The sequence below is a fragment of the Malaclemys terrapin genome, chromosome 13, assembly GCF_027887155.1.
Source record: "Malaclemys terrapin pileata isolate rMalTer1 chromosome 13, rMalTer1.hap1, whole genome shotgun sequence".
NCBI lineage: Eukaryota > Metazoa > Chordata > Testudines > Emydidae > Malaclemys > Malaclemys terrapin.
In genome coordinates this window covers 17,022,494-17,041,726 of record NC_071517.1, presented here as the reverse complement: position 1 = coordinate 17,041,726, position 19,233 = coordinate 17,022,494, and the positions used below count along the sequence as shown (strand labels likewise).

The 19,233-nt window shown below is 48.9% G+C and overlaps 1 protein-coding gene across 1 annotated transcript in view; it reads right to left on the bottom strand.

The window, feature by feature from the left end:
* The window catches only part of MGAT5B (alpha-1,6-mannosylglycoprotein 6-beta-N-acetylglucosaminyltransferase B), a 178,288-nt gene that overhangs the window by 3,875 nt on the left and 155,180 nt on the right, over positions 1–19,233 (bottom strand). The window contains exon 16 of the mRNA XM_054047560.1: positions 1,853–1,927. Within this exon, the coding sequence (XP_053903535.1) occupies positions 1,853–1,927 (75 nt within the window). The remainder of the gene's footprint in view (positions 1–1,852; positions 1,928–19,233) is intronic.

The window sequence follows — 19,233 nt, the reverse complement described above, 5'->3', positions numbered from 1 at the left end:
GGGTGGCAGGGCTCCATACAGGGTATCTCTCTCCTTGTCACCAGGATGTACTGATAACTGCAAAGGAACATATCCCTGCAGATACGGAGCGACTCCTCACTCATCTCAACCCAGACAAGCGGTGTGCAGGGCTGCTAAGGTACCACAACTACAAGCACCACCTCGCTTCCCAGCGTCTGTTCAGGAAAGTCCCAAAGCTGCAGTTGGTGGGTTCCACCAGAGGATTAGGTAGAAGCATCCATGGCTCCAGCCAGTACCATGCCAGGCTCCAGCCAGAGCCACTGGTCCTTGACTTTCATGAGTCCTAAATCCCCTCTCAGATTCAGACAGCCACCAGTAGTCCCCAGGGCTGTGGGCCCTGTCACTGGCTAGCTGGCTGTGTCCTGAGCCTCCAGCGAATACGTATGCCTGACAGCTACAGTTGCCAGGTGTCTGGTTTTTTACTGGAATGCCCTGTCGAAAAGGGACCCTGGCGGCTCCGGTCAGCACTACTGACTGGGCTGCTAAAAGTCCAGTTCGTGGCATAGCAGGGCTAAGGCAGGCTCCCTGCCTGCCCTGGCTCTGTGTGGCTCTTGGAAGCAGCGACATGTCCCTCCAACTCCGGGGCAGCCAGGGGGCTCCATGTGCTGCCCCCGCCCCAAGTGCCGGCTCCACAGTTCCCATTGGTTGGGAACCATGGCCAATGGGAGCTGCAGGGGCAGCGCCTGTGGGCGGAGGCAGTGTGCAGAGACACCTGGCCACACCTCCACCTAGGAGCCAGAGGGACATGTCACTGCTTCCAGGAGCCACCTGAGGTGAGAGTCATCCGGAGCCTGAACCCTGAACCCTCTCCCACTCCTCCAGCCCTGAGCCCCCTCCTGCATCCAAACTCCTGCCTGAAGCCCACACCCCTAACTGCCTCCTGCACCCCAACTCCCTGCCCCAGCCTGGAGCCCCCTCCCACACAAACCCCACATTTTTGGCCCACCCCAAGCCTGCAGCCTCAGCCAGAACCCACATCCATTCCTGCACCCCAACCCTCTGCCCCAGCCCGGTGAAAATGAGCAAGGATGAGGGACAGCGAGCGAAGGAGGGATGGGGGATGGAGTGAGCAGGGGCAGGGCCTCAGATAAGGGGTGGGGAAGGGGCGGGGCCTCATGGAAGGAGTGGGGCAGGGCGTGGGGCAGAAGTGTTCGGTTTTCACCAATCAGAAAGTTGGCAACCCTACTGACAGCACACACAATAATCACTGGCTGCAGAGCCATCCAGGGGAGGTCGCTGGTGCTTTCAGACCTTGGGATTAAGATGGGATAGAGATCCTGGAATGCTTTGAATGAAGTGGTTTAGCAGCAACTGCTCCTCTCAGACAGGTCTTGGGCCTTGACCTACACGGTGACAATGCAACTCCCCATGCAGCCCTGCCAAGAGCTCACAGGCTGTGAACCTTGGCAGTGAGGGGATCTCAGAGGGTTCCCCCGGGTCTGCAGGAAAGGAGAGGGGTTCACAGGAGTTTCCTCTCTCCCCCTGTGTTTTGTTCTGGGATTCAGGTTTCACTGAGCTCTATTAGTCTGGTTTAGAATGAAACTACTAACCCTTCCCTGGAATCAGGGGCTGAGGAGACTCACTGCAACCCACCACAACTGTCCCCTGGGTCAATCCAGTCCCCCACAACTCCCTCCCTCCCCAGCCAGGTCACTCCAAACCTCGGGGCCCTGGCTGGCTGAAAAGTGTTGTGACCCTCCGTGTCCCCTTTGAGGAACCTGCAGTTTGTTGCACATCTTTAAATACAGTCTGCTGGCCAGGATGCCTGTCTGGCTGCTTCCCCCAAGAGATGAAGTGGGAAGCCCTGTGGGGTGGGAGAGCGGTCACGGACCTGGTGCTGAATGTAAGCGTGAATCCGCTCCAGCATCCCCTCGCAGGTGTATTCATAGGGTACGTAAGGGTCCACCTGTGGAAAGGAAACAATAGGACATAGTCACAAGCAGGGAAAGACCCCTCCCTTCTCCTTGGCTTAGGGCCCTCAGCTGCCCACCACTTACAAAGCCAGCTCACGATGCCTGCGGGAGGAGGAAAGTTACTGGGAGCTTGTACTCACAGACCAGTTTTCCTAATGGCTTTTCATGTTTCCTTTCACAGCAAGACCTCCTGAAACCCATTTCCAGGCCCATCTTCACTGGTGGGAGCAGCTAATGTCGGGTGTAAGGTGGGCACACAAGCACCAACCAGTGCTCCAAGGAGACGGCTTGCTGCATTGCTGCCTGCTCTGAAGTCTCCACCGGGCTGACTCCAGAAGCAGCGCGGCTGGCTCCCAGCAGGGGACAGCAGCAGTGTGGATAGGGTTATGCTCCAGTACTAATTAATCCATTCTTAAGAATCGTTCACACTTTGCGCTAGAGCCCTGTGGGACCCAGAACTTCTGTTTCCTGGGACGTTCCACAATTGCAATATTTGTTTTAGTTCTGAATCAGAATGAAAAAAAGAATTTCCTGAGAAACAACATTTTCAACATTTTTTTTGTTTTAGGTCAATCAAAACAAAATGTTTCAGTGTTGACTGTTTTATATTATTATTATCTAATATAAAATAAAATAAATTTTGGAAAGTCCTTAAAAAACCCAGAACGTTCAGTTCCAATAAGGAGCAGTGCGACCGTATTGAAATTTGTTGAAATCAACATGCTTCCGCAGAAAGTTTAGATGGAGACGAATCAGCAGTTTCTAGCAGGAAAACATCGCACTGGAAAATTGCTGACCGGCTTTATTTTGCACGTCTCTAGCCCCTTCCACCCAAGCATCTTTTTCTGGGAGCAGGGTGCACCATTGGAGCAATCTGCTATCTGAATAGGCCTTGTCTCAAGTCTGCTACCCCGCCAAAGTTTTCTTGGGCACTTTCAGGGATGCTGGTGATCATCATGTTGGACCTGTCAGAAACGCCAACAGACACATGCAGCCATCTGCTACCAGGAGGCATGTGGATGGAGTAGGAATGTGAAAGATGGGAGCCCCAACAACAGACGGGCTCAGCAAAACAAATGGCTCTTGGTGAAACTCCCCCGTTCCTTTCTTTCCCCTCATTCTAGGAGATCAGAGCTCAGAATGTGGCAATTAAGAATCAAAGCAAAGCCTGGAGATTACACGTATGTGGAGTCCTCCCCACTCTCAGCAAAAGCCCCTAACCTTGGACAAAGCCTATGCTCTTTCAGAAGAGTGTGTACGGCTCCGAGCATAGTCTTGAACAATAGATGTTGCGGATGGGAGCTTTTGAAGAGCTGATTAGTAATCAATAGCAGCATAATGGATTCCTAAGTTTTGTGACACTGTAACGGTGACTGCTGCCTATCAGACTGATCTTAACGATCTCATGCTACCTTGTGCTCCCCTACCGTCTGTCTGGTGTACCCGCCTGTTGTCTCTTAGCATATACTTAGGCAGTAAGCATTTTTGGGTCAGGCTGACTTTTTGTCATATGTATGTACAGCACTTAGGATGATGGAGCCCTGCTCCCCGGAGGGGGCTCCAGGTGCTACCACAACCACCATTACAATATTTGGAGCTGCTCAAAGTTTGTGTCACAAAAATGGCCTTGATAAAGAAACAAAGACTGTCGACATTATCAAGATGTGCCATTTCTTGCAAAAAAAAAAAAAATATTTTTTTTGTGTGTGTTTACCAAAACTTGCATTTTCTTACTGAAAACCGGGTTTTCAACAGTTTGGGTTAAACACAGGATGGAAGACGTCCTGGGACGTGGGCTCATCTCAAACACTGTTCGGGTGCAAACGTACCAGCAGGCTTCTCAAATGACCTGAAGAGCACACAAAAGTCTGGCTAGAAGACGAAACCTTTAAAGAGCCACCAAGAGCTGGATAGCCATGAGGAGAGAGACCCAGGGTGCCAGCATTACAGAGCATAGGGCCTGGCCTATATGGGAGAGTGCTAACCTTGTAAGAAGGGGGACTGGGGAGACTGGGATATTCCCAGGATTGTAAGAGCAGAGTGACTGGAAAGACCGAGGTCTTTAGAGCATTACATAGCACAGCAGTGCGGCTATATAGTATATTGTGTGTGTTTACCAAAACTTGCATTTTCTTACTGAAAACCGGGTTTTCAACAGTTTGGGTTAAACACAGGATGGAAGACGTCCTGGGACGTGGGCTCATCTCAAACACTGTTCGGGTGCAAACGTACCAGCAGGCTTCTCAAATGACCTGAAGAGCACACAAAAGTCTGGCTAGAAGACGAAACCTTTAAAGAGCCACCAAGAGCTGGATAGCCATGAGGAGAGAGACCCAGGGTGCCAGCATTACAGAGCATAGGGCCTGGCCTATATGGGAGAGTGCTAACCTTGTAAGAAGGGGGACTGGGGAGACTGGGATATTCCCAGGATTGTAAGAGCAGAGTGACTGGAAAGACCGAGGTCTTTAGAGCATTACATAGCACAGCAGTGCGGCTATATAGTAAAATACAGGAAACTTGGGGCAGTGGTGACACGTGAGCTTAGAAAGGAAAGTGCATTCCCTGGGCCGGTACCTCCACATTAATCCAGACCTGCAATAACTGACATATTCTGTTATATTAGCACCACCCCCATCCAAACACCGTTGGCCACGTTTTTTTAAAGTGGGTGACAGGTGCTCAAGAACTTGGGCCTGTTTGGGTCCAATGGGTGTGCATAGAAATGTTGCCAGTTATCTGTGTTGTACATGGAATGAGTCTGGCAGGTCTCAGCCCAGTTCCTAGTGCACTGTGTCTATGTGACAAAAACCACCACAGCTGTCAGCACTAATCCAACACCTTTGCGGGCAGTCTGAGCAGGGCGGCTAAGGATTCCCTGGGCCTGGAGTCTAAAGCCATCCAGCAGTACGGGTGGTTCGCCTGCAGGTCCCACGTGAGGCACATTGACATGGATCAGAGCGGAGAAACTTGCATGGCTGCTGTCCATGCCACGTAGGACTTCCAGCTCCAATGCTGTCAATGCAGCATCTCTCCCCAGCAGTAAATTCACAGGAAAACAATTCAATCTCATTTCCCTAGCACTGAATAGGGGCTGCACCTCAACAAAATGACCCCGTGCAGTGGCCTAACACAAAGTGTTGGGGATGGGGGGAAATCCATGGAAACATTGAAACAATTTCAGATGCATTCAAATGCCATCCACCCCCACTGCAGCCTGAGACACCATCAGGTACATCCCTGTCCTTTCTTAAAGGGTCTGTCAGCTCAGGGTGCTCAGCGCCTCATTGAACAGGACCCCCCGTCAATGTCAGTTCAGGGTGCTCGGGGCCTTTCAGGATTTTTAGCCCAGTCTTTTTATTGCTACTGGCAAATATTCTGGGCAGGACCCTGCCCTCTCCATCATCGATGCCCGGATGAGTTGGGGATACAGGGAGACTATTCTCTACTGCAGTGGTTTTCTACCTTTTTTTCATTTGCAGACCCTTCAAAAATGTTGAATGGAGGTGCAGCCCCCTTTGGAAATCTTAGACAGTCTTTGGATCCCCAAAGGTGTGCGGACCACAGGTTCAAAACCACTGCTCTATGGTAATGACCACCTTTCACAGACTCCTTAGACATATTTCAGAGTAGCAGCCGTGTTAGTCTGTATCCGCAAAAAGAACAGGAGTACTTGTGGCACCTTAGAGACTAACAAATTTATTTGAGCATAAGCTTTCGTGGGCTACAGCCCACTTCTTCGGATGCAACCGAAGAAGTGGGCTGTAGCCCACGAAAGCTTATGCTCAAATAAATTTGTTAGTCTCTAAGGTGCCACAAGTACTCCTGTTCTTTTTCCTTAGACATAGTTTGAAGACGCCCAGGAGTCTGCAGACCACAGGTTGAAAAACCACTGCTCTACTGCATAGGCCACAGAGCAGGATCTCCACCTAGGGTTCAAGACAGCTCTAGGGACAAGCTAGTGTGCTAGGCACAGCACCATGGCCCGAGGGGGTATGACCTGCCAGCTAGGGAGTGGGCTCAACCCATTATTAAATAATGTTTTGTAGTCAACTCTCCAGACTGGCAGCAGCTGAGTGCTGCCCTGCAAAGAAACCCACAGTGTGATGTTATTGATGTGAACTGTGACCGTAGAGATCATTGTTGCAACCAAGGTCCTGTAGTGGCACCAAATCTTGTACAAAGGAGGTCAAATAAGGTGTCTATGAAAAGGTTATGATTTGCTGGTTATGATTATGCTATCTGTATGCATGTATCATTTTTGTATTTAAAGTATTGGCTCTGTACTGTCTGTATTTAAACTTGTGCTATGCTTCGGGATGACACCCCAGACAATTTGGCATCAGCACTGCCTAGCCTGCTTGATGGCCCATTTAAGACCATCAGCCATACAACTGACCCATGAGAGAAGGCAGATACACCTTATGACTCAGCAAGGCATGCAGGGACATGCCTATGGAGAGAACTCTCAGGTTTCCAAGCCATGTGCAGGGCAGCTTGTGTGTGAAACAAAAGAAGCACAGGCCACATGGCAAGAGACTATAAAAGGCAGCTTCATCTTCTCCATCCTCTCTATCTTCGTTACAGTGGCATAGTCAGCGAAGCGGCCTCTGGCGGCAGGGCCGGCTCCAGGCACCAGCCCACCAAGGTTGTGCTTGGGGCGGCACCTGGAGGGGGGCGGCGCGGCGCTCTGGCTCCGGCCACCGGGGTGAGTGGAGCTGCAGTGGGCTTGCCACCCTCCCCCGGCACTCTGGCCGCCGGGGAGAGCGGGGCCGCGACTGGGCTCGCCGCCCTCCCCGCGGCGCTCCGGCCACTGGGGAGAGCGGAGCCCCGGCCGGACTCTCCGCCCTCCCCCCGGCGCTCTGGCCAGTCGGGGAGAGCGGCCGCGGCCGGGCTCAGTGCCCTCTCCTGCTGCGCTGGCGGGGGGGGGGGGGGGGAGGCTTTTTTGCTTGAGGCGACAAAAAAGCCAGAGCCGGCCCTGTCTGGCGGGACTCTACTGAGAGTATCAATTCAGGACAAATTGCTTAGAGTAGGGTAGTCACAGCCCAAGGCTGGGGGTCTGTACGGGGAGATTTTGGCAAACCAGTAAAGTGTCTGAAACCACTATGGCTTATTGTTAAAGTAACCTATTAAGCAGTCTCAGCTTGACCAAGGCAGGAGGGGAGGGCGTTTGGGGTGCCACAGAAAGGGCAGCTTGACCCTGCGTCCTTCCTGATAAGAATTGTGTTGAAATTGCTGATACATGCATTTTAAAAGAGCAGGATGTGCCCCAGGAATGTCTATTGGGGTCTCAAGGCTGAAAACTCTGGAAAAACCCACACCTGGTTAATCAATAATCAGAAGGAACCTCTTGCTTGACCATTGAAACTGCTTACTTAACAAGTTTTCTTTAAGGGACATGTCACTCTATTACTAATGTATAAATAAGGGGGAAAAGTTTGAGGTAGTTGGACTCATTTGGGGACTCTTTTGGATGCTTTTTGGACTTGCCCCCTGGATACATCTTGTGGTCCCCACTGGCAGACGGAAGATTTGGCCACCAGAAGCCTGCCGCTGTGTCACTCGAGAGCCACACTCAGCTTTGGTAATTATCGAGGGCTGGGGGTGTTTTACTAATCTGTTGCGGACGTGTGTAAGTGCTTGAGACTAAGTAAAGTTTAGCTTTAAGTGAAAGCCCTCTTGTGTTGTCCTGTTTGTGCCAGCCATCTGTCGGTCGGAAGGCCGTGTCTCCCCTGATTTATTTCCTGATACCACCTCACACAGAGTAAAAGTTACCAAGAGCTTTGGGTTGAAAGAACCCCAGGTAACAGGTAAGGCACGCCAAACCAGCCAAATAGAGAGGACTTCGGTTTTACCCCACTGGCTAACCAGAAGTCATACAAGCAACTCCCTCAGATACTCCAGTTCCCTTGTATCACCACCAGCACCACTCCTTATGGGGATGAATGGTTATGAAAACCAATATCCCAGTAAAAGAAAAAAGGTTCTCCTGATTCCAAAGACCAAGTCCCAGACCCACAAATCATGCTGTTGCCAATCCTTTAGAATCTAAAATCTAAAGGTTTCTTCATATAAAGAAAGAAAGATAGATGAGAGCTAAAATTGGTCAAAGTAATCAATTACATACAGCAATGGCAAAGTTCTTGCTTCAGGCTTGTAGCAGTGATGGAATAAACTGCAGGCTCAAATCAAGTCTCTGGAGTACATCCACAGCTTGGATGGGTCATTCAGTCCTTTGTTCAGAGCTTCAGTTTGTAGCAAAGTTCCTCCAGAGGTAAGAAGCAGGATTGAAGACAAAATGGAGAAGATGAAGCTGCCTTTTATACAGCTGCCATTCGACCTGTGCTTCTTTTGTTTCACACACAAGCTGCCCAGCACATGGCTTGGAAGACTGAGAGTTCTCTCCATGGGCATGTCCCTGCCTGCCTTGCTGAGTCATAAGGTGTATCTGCCTTCTCTCAATGGGTCAGTTGTATGGCTGATGGTCCTTAATGGGCCATCGAGCAGGCTAGGCAGTGCTGATGCCAAATTGTCTGGGGTGTCAGCCAGAAGCATAGCACAAGTTTGAAATACAGACAGTACAGAGCCAATACTTATAACTTTAAATACAAAAATGATACATGCATACAGATACCATAATCATAACCAGCAAACCATAACCTTTTCATAGACACTTTACTTGACCTCCTTTGTACAAGATTTGGTGCCACTACAGGACTTTGGTTGCAACAATGATCTCTGCGGTCACAGTTCATGTCAATAACATCACACACAGCAGGAAATTTCAACAGGAAACAAGGCCCGCTGCCAATAAAGTATTCAATCCGACCTAGAGACTCCGAGCCCATCCAGCCTACTCACCTGCCATCTCCCAATACAAACGCCTCCTCCAGCAGCCAGGCTAGCACTGTGTAGGGACAGGGTTTCCTGCTGAGTTAGTGACCAGGGCTAAGTGGGACAGAACTCCTGAAGGTAATAATCCACTGATGGCAGAGCTAAGCTTGATGGGTCCAGGTCTGGTGTTGGGGTCAAGAGCAGAGTCTAGCAGCAGGAACTCTGATTGGCTCTGTTCTCCAGACCATTGCAGACATGCTTCATTATAGGATCCAGTGTGCCATTAGTGCTGATGAGGAAGGGATTAAGGCGGTAGGTGGGACGCAGAGAGAGACACAAAGGAGCACCAGTGAAACATCTCAAAAGGTGAATAATCTTTGCGTCTTGTTTCCAGTTTTGCAGACAATACATCATTTCCCCTCTGCTCCCCCCGCCCCTTCACCAAGCCCCAGAGGGGAAAAATGCCTAATGGAGTCTCAATGGATATTTAACATTTGGAGCTTAAGCTTTATTGCACCACAAAAGACACGCTGTATGTAAAACAGGGCCTCTGCTGAGACCGATTAGCATTTAAATGGAAGCTATGATTAGCTATAAAAGTGAGCAGGGCTAAAGAAATAGCGGGTGGGAGAGAGCAGGAGGCTCTAGACATTAGGGCACACGGGAATAAAGGGTTTGCCGTGCAACTTTGGAATGAGACCAGGCGCCATGAAATTTCTGAACAACGATAGCCCGGCAGCTGGCACCTTGCCCGCCTCGCCGTGATTAATGCAGTCAACAGCACAGACACTTGAACCTGCTTTGCTGAACTTCCCATATTGCATTGAATCCCACTTTGTCCCACTGAGTCACTTTTCTCATTATCCCTCAGTTCTTCATCTGCTGTGGCTTGCGGTTTGACATCTTCCTGTTTGTTTTCTGGCCCTGATTAGCATGGCCCTAAACCCCACCAGCCCCCACAGCAGCTTGGCCTGTCTCTGCCTAAAATCCAAAGGGACGGCATCTAATAGTTATCATTAGCGGCAGATTATGCATGACAGAACACATTGATGGAGAAGTCACAGATGTGCAGCACAGTGTCATGTTGCACCATCCCCTGGGGTGTCCCAGAGGTCACCAAGGCGCTGGGCCTAGGAATGACTGCAATAAAGCATGGCTTTATATTTTAACTGGGAGCAGACTAATGGATGAGAGAAGTGGCCGTCTCTTGTGGAGAGGAAGGGACAGGAAGAATGGAGTCCCATTGGCTCTCAAATGAGGTCACAGTGGTGCTGAGAGGCTCCATGCTTCGTGCTGATGGAAATATTTCTTTTGAAACATTTTCATTTTCCTTAAAAACAGTCAGAAACCATTTCCCAACAAGCTCCACCCATACTCTGGCCAAGATCCATCTTCCTAAGACCCCCGGCCCCCAGACCATAAGCAGCCTGTGTTTTAAAGCCATCTCTGCAATTTTTTACTTTCTCTGGTTTGTGACGCTTTCACCTGGGCCTGGAAAGATCATTTCTCTCTCTGCTGATATTCAGTGGTATATGCGGTGGCAGAGTATGTTTTTTCTTTACAATGTTCAATGGTGGTTAGAGCTGGTGAAAGGTGCCACAGCCCAGGAGCAGGAGGGCCTCTGTCTACATGTGCCAAGTTGGAGGCAGCATCAGCTTCCCCTGTACCCTCCTCTGCCAATGTGCCTCAACCCTGACTTAGAGGAAGCTCCTCTAGGAGCAAGAAGGAAGTTCAGTCTTCATGGTCAGTTTAGCCCTTTGTCTCTCTGGGGGAGATGACCAATTTAAGTGCTGTTTTGGAGTGGACATTTTGTGACAAAGACAGGTGCCTCATATGAATTGGGCTGCGACTCACCAAACATTCATTTCACCCAGGCCACTGAACAGGTCAGTTATTACTGATCTGGGGCCAGGTTTGAATGGGTGATCCAGAGATTTAAATAAAAAGACTCTCCTCTCCCATTACTGATTCTCTGAACAAGCCAGTGCCCTTGTTTGGTGATTCTGATGGAGTGGAAGCAAACTTTGCTTTAGTCTTGTTCATACATCACCCAGCACAATAGCAATGGTGCCTAGAAACTACAGTGACAGGCACACTGTAGCAAACATCATTCTGAGATGTATTAGCAGGAGTGTTGTAAGCAAGACACGAGAAGTAATTTTGCCGCTCTACTCCACGCTGATTAGGTCTCAGCTGGAGTATTGTGTCCAGTTCTGGGCACCATATTTCAGGAAATATGTGGATAGGTTGGAGAAAGTCCAGAAAAGAGCAACAAAAATGATTAAAGGTCTAAAAAACATGACCTTTGAGGGAAGATTGAAAAAACTGGGTTTGTTTAGTCTGGAGAAGAGAAGACTGAGAGGGGACATGATAATAGTTTTCAAGTACATAAAAGGTTGATACAAGGAGAAGGGAGAAAAATTGTTCTCCTTAACCTCTGAGGATAGGACAAGAAACAATGGGCTTAAATTGTAGCAAGTGTGGTTTAGGTTGGACATTAGGAGAAACTTACTGTCAGGGCAGGTAAGCACTCAAACAAATTACCTAGGGAGATTGTGGAATCTCCATCATTGGAGGCTTTTAAGAGCAGGTTAGACAAATACCTGTCAGGGAAGGTCTAGATAATACTTAGTCCTGCCATGAGTGCAGGGGACTGGACTAGATGACCTCCTGAGATCCCTTCCAGTTCTATGATTCTATGATTAGGGATAGATAGATAGATAGATAGATAGATAGATAGATAGATAGATAGATAGATAGATAGATAGATAGATCATTAGAGTAATGGAGATGGGAATTAACAAGTTAGGGATGGCCCAGGTAATTCAAAAGCTGTGGAACAAAGAGATTCCATGAGTCAATTCTCTCCGACTATGCATACCTAATCCTAATAAGCAGAAAACATTCAGCCACCTAGATTTTGGGTCTTTGCAGTCAGTCTAATACCAGGGGCTGTGAAGCAGGAAGAGGCTTTTGGCAGAGTGTGGATGCTGGGATGAAGCAAATGTATTTTCAGCAGCTCTGAGTCGGTGTGATTTCTGACACACCGCCCCCGTATTCTGTCTGCTATTTATACACAGCATTCAGCTTCTTCTCTCTGGATAGGCACTATCATTTAAATGAATGGCATATTTTTATCATGGATTATGAAACACTGCTGTCCTTATGGAGGATACTTTCTACTTCCACTTTTAATCAGTAGAGTATTGGCAGAGGATTGATGTAGAGCCATTCCTGTTTCCTTGAACAGTTACTCTCACATCCTGAAATTTACAACTACCCACTTGAAAATCACAGCCACTGCCCGAAACTTACAACTGTCCACCACTTATGTTAATGTATTTCTTGCTTTGTGCACAAGTACCCTAATCGCAGTTCTCTCTCTCATAACCTTTCTTTAATGGTTGCTCAGATACTACAGTGATGAGGATAGATAGATTCATTCTTCACACATGGGTGATGCTGCTTGCTAACTCCCTTGTAGGGTAGGCAATGATGAGCAACACTGCAACTCTTACAATGCTGCAAACTTATTCCTGGAAGGACATACTTCCTGGAAGGAACTTTCAGCCCTGGACATTCTGATTTTCTGGAGCTCATAGGCCATTCCTGACTGTGACCCAAATAGCATCCCACTGCCAGAGGGCTAGAAGCTGCCTGGTAACTAGCAGTGAGTCTCAGCTGGCCTGACCAGCTTAGTGTATCATCCCAACTCACTGTTGTCATAATCTGTATCTAAATGGTGTCATGTAAAGTATCTTATGCGAACTGGTAATGCACGGGTCATTAATACTATGGTGTGGTGCATATGTAGGGGTGATATATGAAAAATTATAAATATGTGCTGGAAATATGTTCTTAAAATGTGGTTGGCAGGAAAGGCTTAAATCCCCCCACTCTAGACAAAGGAATGTGGTGTCCCCCCTGCTTGAATGTGCCTCCAATGTAGGTTGAGCAAAGACACACAATAAAGGTACATTTACATAAAAGGTAAACAAAGCCACCAAACGAGGGAGTGGGGGAGATAACCACTTAACTATTTCAACTGCAAAAATTAACATGGCATCATTTCCCTGCTGGACACGGCAAGCTGAGCCCCCCGGAGGGCTTCCTGATGTTGAAAACAAAGATAAACTTTGATGATATAAGCACGGAGAAAAAAGTTATTTTGGTCTCCTTCAGCTGAAGAGAAAAAAAAAAAACCTAGCGCTTCGAGCTCTGTGTTAGATCCTGGCTAAGAACTGGCCAGCCATGCTGGAAAAGCAACTGGGGTGAGAAAACTACTTGGAACAAAAGACTCTAGTTTGTTAAGGTAGGTTTTAGTCTTAGAAGCACATTTTTATCTTTATTTGTTTGTAACCATTTCTATCCCAATTCCTTCTATTTGGTATCACTTCAATAGCTGTTCTTTCTTAATAAAGGTAATCTTGTTTTATCACACAACCATCTCAGAGTAGTGTTTCAAACTGAAAGGTAAAATCCTCAGTCTCTTTAAAGGAGCAACAAAGCAGGCTGCTGGTGTGTCCGGGCTCTGAGCTAAAGTGCACAGCACAGAAGCACCCAAGGTTACAGGGCAGGCAGTGACACAACCCCTTATTGGTCTGGGTGAACCCCCAAAGCATCACACTGACCCAGTCTTCCAGAGGGGTATTGCCTCAGTGGGTAAAAATGGGATGGCGGGGGAGATGCAGCAGGGTACTTGTGCAGTACTCCTCCCCTGGCTCTGATGCATCTCTCCAGAGTTGGACTCACCTACAGTAAATAGGTTCTAAACTAAGAGACGCCTACATTATTTTTTTCTGAAAATGCTGTTCCTTCATTTCACCAACAGTAAATCTCAGAATTATTTGTCTCCTTTTGAAGTACTTATCAAACCAAAACTCAAAAGGCTCAGCCTGGAGAGAAGATACCTCTAAGCAACTTCCTGCCATAAATATCTCAGCGAGACTGGAAATTACACCCATTATATCTAATTACAGGTGTGCGCGGTAATCAGTTTCGACATAATGACAGGCGCTGATCCTGCCTATGAATTATTGAGCTCGCCCTGGTTTGACTTGGGAACTTGGATAAAAGGATTTGATGGGCGCTTCTGAGAGTTTTTAAATAGTAGTTCCTTTCTCAGAGCAAATTGCAATTGTCTGTTTCACTCTCTACCGGCAGAATGCTGTGAATTGTTCTCTATTTTGCCTAACACAGATTTAAGGGGAGGCAGATTTTTCCCCCCCCTTTTAATCCTGGAAGTGCCAAGGAGGTTCAGTTTATTCCTATTAATTATTTGTATTACGGCAGCACCAGAGATGCCCCCAACAAGATCAGGGCCTCGTTGTGTGAGGCACTGTATAGACAGTCCCTGCCTCCAAAATCTCAGCACCTAAAAGAGAGGTTGTAACAGGTGGATGAAGCAAGCCTGTGGTAGTTTAGGGGCAGGGAGAAGGTGGGTAACACATTATCCCGCTCCTTTTTCATGTATCCTCAGTAAGGTATTGAGAAGGGTAACGGATTATTAATGGGATACAGAACCTTTCCCTTGTACTGTAGGTTGATAGTTGGAATCTGTCCAGGCTAATTCTGGCTAGTTGTTTGGTGGTCTTGTTAAGGGAGTTGGATAGTTTTTCATCCCAGATCCCAGTGACAACTGTCCACATCACACACAAAAAAATCACCATGGGAACTAAATGGTACCTTTGGTGTCAGTCCCCACCAAGAGGCAAAGGCTTAAAAGGGCCTGGAGGTGGTTCCTCTGTATCAGAACTGCAGCACAGTGTTCAGGCTAGCTGGCCCTGCAGCGGCCAGCGCAGTACGCTTGCTGCAATCGGTGCAGCAGGAATTCTCGTTGATTTCCTCCTGGGGATCTCAGATGCTGCATGGTTCCTCCATGCCCCACGAGGGCACAATTTAGCCCTAAGTCTCTACTCCAGACAGCAGGGAGGGGAAGGAAAGTGACACACCAAAGCTGACTCAGCCTAAGTGGACAGGAGGTCACAATGAACGTGATTGTGAACCTGTTGGCTAACCCTGCCCTTCCTACACTTCAGCGAGCCTAGTCGAAGGCTATGGGACTACAAGGGTGTAACTTGAGGCAGAATCTGGCCCAATGAGGGCTGTACCTAGAGTCTTCTCCTCCTTCACTGAGAACCTGTCACTCTCGTGGCAGCCAATGTTCCTGTTGTCACCAACAGCATGGCTGTCAACAGGATTCCAGGCCTGTCAGATATTAATTAAACAATTATCTTCAAGAAATTGGCACTCTGCTGCGGTCCCAGCCACACAATCAGAATTAGAAGCAGAAGGGGAAAAAAAGACAGGGAGCGAGTGCAAACAAGCCCGCAGAAAGATGGATAACATACGGGACACCAGAGCTGGTGTGGAGGGGATGAGTGTTTCGATCACAGAGTTAAGCGTGAGCATAGAAGATGTGGTGGCGATGGGAGAAGGAGGAGGTGGGCATGTGAGCAGCGGCGATGGTGAACAATCAGAACAGCAGTAGGAGAGGAGGAAATGCGATGGGCAGGGAAACACTGCCCTCACAGAACATCTCTCCCCAGGGGTGAAAGTAACTTTAAGGACTTATCAGCACTCCGGAGTCCTGAGCAGGGCGTGGCCTCTACCAGAAGAGGCGTGGCCTCAACCAGAAGAGGTGGGACCTTTCAAGATTTAAAGGCCCTGGGGCTCCAACTCTGGCTTGGAACCCCAGGGCCTTTAAATCACCCCGGAGCTACCAGCTGCAGAGGCTCCCCACAGTGGCAGGAGCTCCATGCCCTTTAAATCCCCACGGGAGCGTTGCCACTGCTACCCCAGGGCGGCAGGGCTCGGGTGGGGATTTAAAGGGCCTGGAGCTCCTGCCACTGTGGGGAGCCCTGGGCCCTTTAAATCCCTGCCCAAGCCTGGCTGCCAGAGCCCCAGGGCTAGGATGACCAGATGTCCTGATTTTATAGGGACAGTCCCGATTCTGGAGTCTTTTTCTTATATAGGCTCCTATTACCCCCCACCCTCTGTCCCGATTTTTCACATTTGCTGTCTGGTCAGCCTACCCGGGGCTCTGGCAGTGATTTAAAGGGCCTGGGGCTCCCCGCAGGGGCCGGAGCTCTGGGCCCTTTAAATCACTGCTGGAGAAGCCGGTCCAGTCCCACAGGGTGTAGTTTCACCTCTGTCTCTACCCCAGTCCAGGCCTTGCTTCCCACTGCCAGGCAGGGAACAGATGGTGAAGTGTTAACAGAAGAGGCATCAAAAATCACCAGCAAGAGTTACTGTGACAGGGGGCAGGAGAGGCTAAGGAAGGAATAAGATTTCTTAGCTCTGCTTGGGATGAGATGCAAATCTGCTCAGCCATAAAGAAGGATGAGGATGAAGAGAGAAGACAGAGACCTGAGTGTAGCAGAGAGAGCCTAGAGCATTAGGCCTGCTGCAAGACGTGAGGCCTGAACTGTGAACCAAAGTCAGGGCATGTATTAAAGCAAATGCCTGTAAGTTCAGTGTCTTGGTACCGGTACTGCTGGCACTGCTAAAACGCACCGAATATGTAAACACATTCCAGCAGGCTTGCACAAGCACACCCCAACCTAGCACAAGATAAGATGGTTTGACAGAAGTGATGAACAGAGATATTTTGTCAGAAACATCAGGAGTAAAGTATCCAGACAGAAGTGGTGAATAGGAATATTTTGTCTGAAACAACAGGAGAAAGGAATGAGCAACCATGCCATGAAACACGGAAGCTGGCACGTCGGTTGTTTAGCTCAGATTGTTTGTCTCAATCTATAAATCTTGGGATACCTCGCCTTAAACCTTTGTCCGGCCTAAGGGGCAGCAGAAAGACCTGCTGCTGACTGAGCTGGTCCATTGTGACGGGCATAGATGTTTTAGTATACCTATAACCACTGGGCAGGGGTGCTAATACAGTGTTTAGTCGACAATAAACCCAGCTGAGCACCTTCGCCACCGAATCGAGTCTGTGGTTTTTCTGGGCAGTTCTGTCGAGGTCCACTTAGCCAGTCACATATACAGAGCTGGGACAGCACGCAGCGAGAAGTCCCAGGCAAGCCAGACTGACAACACCGAGGAGGTCCTAGAACCAAATCCCCATTGATGTTCACTGGACACATGACCTGCCCTGGTGTTTGGGGGCAAGGGTCTCTTCATTTCCCCATTACAGGAGAGGGGAGGGGAGCGAATGGACTATAAGGCAGGGAAAGGTAGGTGCAGCATGGATGGAAGTAAACCATGAAATGAGTCTATGAATCTAGCGCATGCTTAGATGGCCGAGGGTGAGTCCCTCAGAATAAATCCATCTTTAAAGATTTTTACTGCAGTAGTGAGGTGTGAGTGTGTGAAAAGGTCATACGGAGACACGTGGCTGGGACTCTCTGGGAAACCTCGCCAGGGATGTGACCGAGCCAACCCTACCTGCAGCGCATGACCTGAGAAGAGGGAGAGGTGGTGCTCCATGCTGAAGAGGAGTCACCAATTGCCCGATGTGCATGTCCAGTGATGGCCAGGATGGTTTTAGCTGTGTGGGATGGCTTAGGAATCATTTGTGGAGCCCTGTCTCCAGCTTGCTAGCGGTACTTTGAAATGTAACCCACTGCAGCCACCACGGAAACAAGCCACCTGACAGGCAATCAACAGCTGTGGGCCAGAACTGGTGAAGAGCAGCAGCTGTGTTGCATCCTTCCTGACCCTACCCATGCTAGACGAACTGGATTCTAAACTCTCACCAGCCTAGAGTGAGCCAGATTGTCAGAAGAGCTCTGCGCCCAGTGTGCCCCCGGCGTGCTGAGCTCTGTTCCACTGGTGGGTGCCGAGCTCTCTTGAAAGCCTGCACACCTCCAGTGCTCCACCGGGTCCATCACCACACTTCAGTGGTGCAGCACAACTCCCCTTGCTTTGTGGGGCTGTACCCCCAGCACCAACAACCTACAGTCACACCGCCCTGGTTTCACCCCACTCTGCAACAGCACAGCACCTCCCTCACTCACCTTCGCTGCACAGGATGCAGTGGTGTGCCCGGGCTCATGGGAACAGAAGACAGGAGCCCCAACTCATCTCTGTGCAAGTGCGGAGCCCAGTGCAAGGACACTGCCCCCCTCCCGCCCCGATCCTGGGGCTGCTGGCAGCCCGTTCAGCACCTGACACAGGCTGGGCAGCTCTGATTTATACGGCTACTGTGGGCTTTGCAGCAGCTGGGAAACAGCTGAGGTTTAGAATTTCCCCAGCCACGATTCCCCCATTCCTGGCACAGGCCTCCCCAGTGCACCTCGGAACGTCCCCTTTGCTGGGGGTGCTTGCCAGTGAGTGCAGAGTGAATGGAACCAGCCCCAGGACCCCCGGGGTGGGGGATGTGCAATTGCTTTGCACTGAAGCTGCAAAGGGGCAGCAGAGCAATGGTGAATGGAGCCCACCGTTGTCAGACGGAGCATTTAGAATCCCAGGCAGGTACCTGAGGAATAAATGTAGAGATGGGATTTCTCTGCGGAGGGCTGAGTCTCCGAGAGGAATCGCAGCACCAAAGGGAATATTAAATCTCTCACTCAAAATAATAAGAATAAAAATCCAAACATCATCAGACAAATAAATAGAAAATAACACAATTGCCTAACAGCGTGTAACAGCAGACTGGGGAGATTTTAACCAGCTATTTTCACTGCAATGCTTAATATGCCACTCTCCCAAGCATAGCCTGAAATATATAATTTTTCATTATATTCCTGTATGTTTGACTTTAATATAATGAAGCCTTCTCCCTTCACTACACAAGAATATTGGCTCTATTATATTGCTTATCTGGGAACTATTTTTGACAATGTAAAAGCTGAAGCCCAAGAAAATGACCGCCAATGAAAACCTCTTTCCTTTTCTTCCCTCTAAACTCCATGTAACAGCTGTAATTCATCACCAGGACAATTCTTTCAGCGTCACATTTCCTGGTGGGCTGTAATTTGTCTCCCTGCTTTTTGCTCTCTTTTTGGCTACCTGTGACTGCCCACTGATTTGCTCGCCTGAGTTTATGGTGTTTGACGCCTCCTCTATTTGAGGTTTTATTATAAATAGGTCAGGAATCCTTAGTAACAATAAGCCCTGGGGAAAACAAGAAATTGCTAAGGCTGGAACACAAAAAGTGCATCCATGACTTGTTACAGATGCTTCTGAATGCTGCAGTGCTGAGCCTGGAAGAAGGGGATGGGATTTTCCTTCTGAAACTTGAAAGTGAACACAACTTGCCTGAGATTTCACAAACTGAGCCAAGGCTCAAGCTAAAATTCAAACACCTGTCCAGAGAACAAAGGTCCATTTTCCAGCAAATCTACACTACATCATGGCTTTGGAATGAGGTTGCCATCTGAATCTCAAATAATTTATTTGGGGGGTGGGTACATGCATTGCCACACGCACAAAAAGTCCAGCTGTCACCAGGACTTCATCCTAGGGTTTGGCTACTAAATGACCAACACAGTAGGTGTCCTTCTAG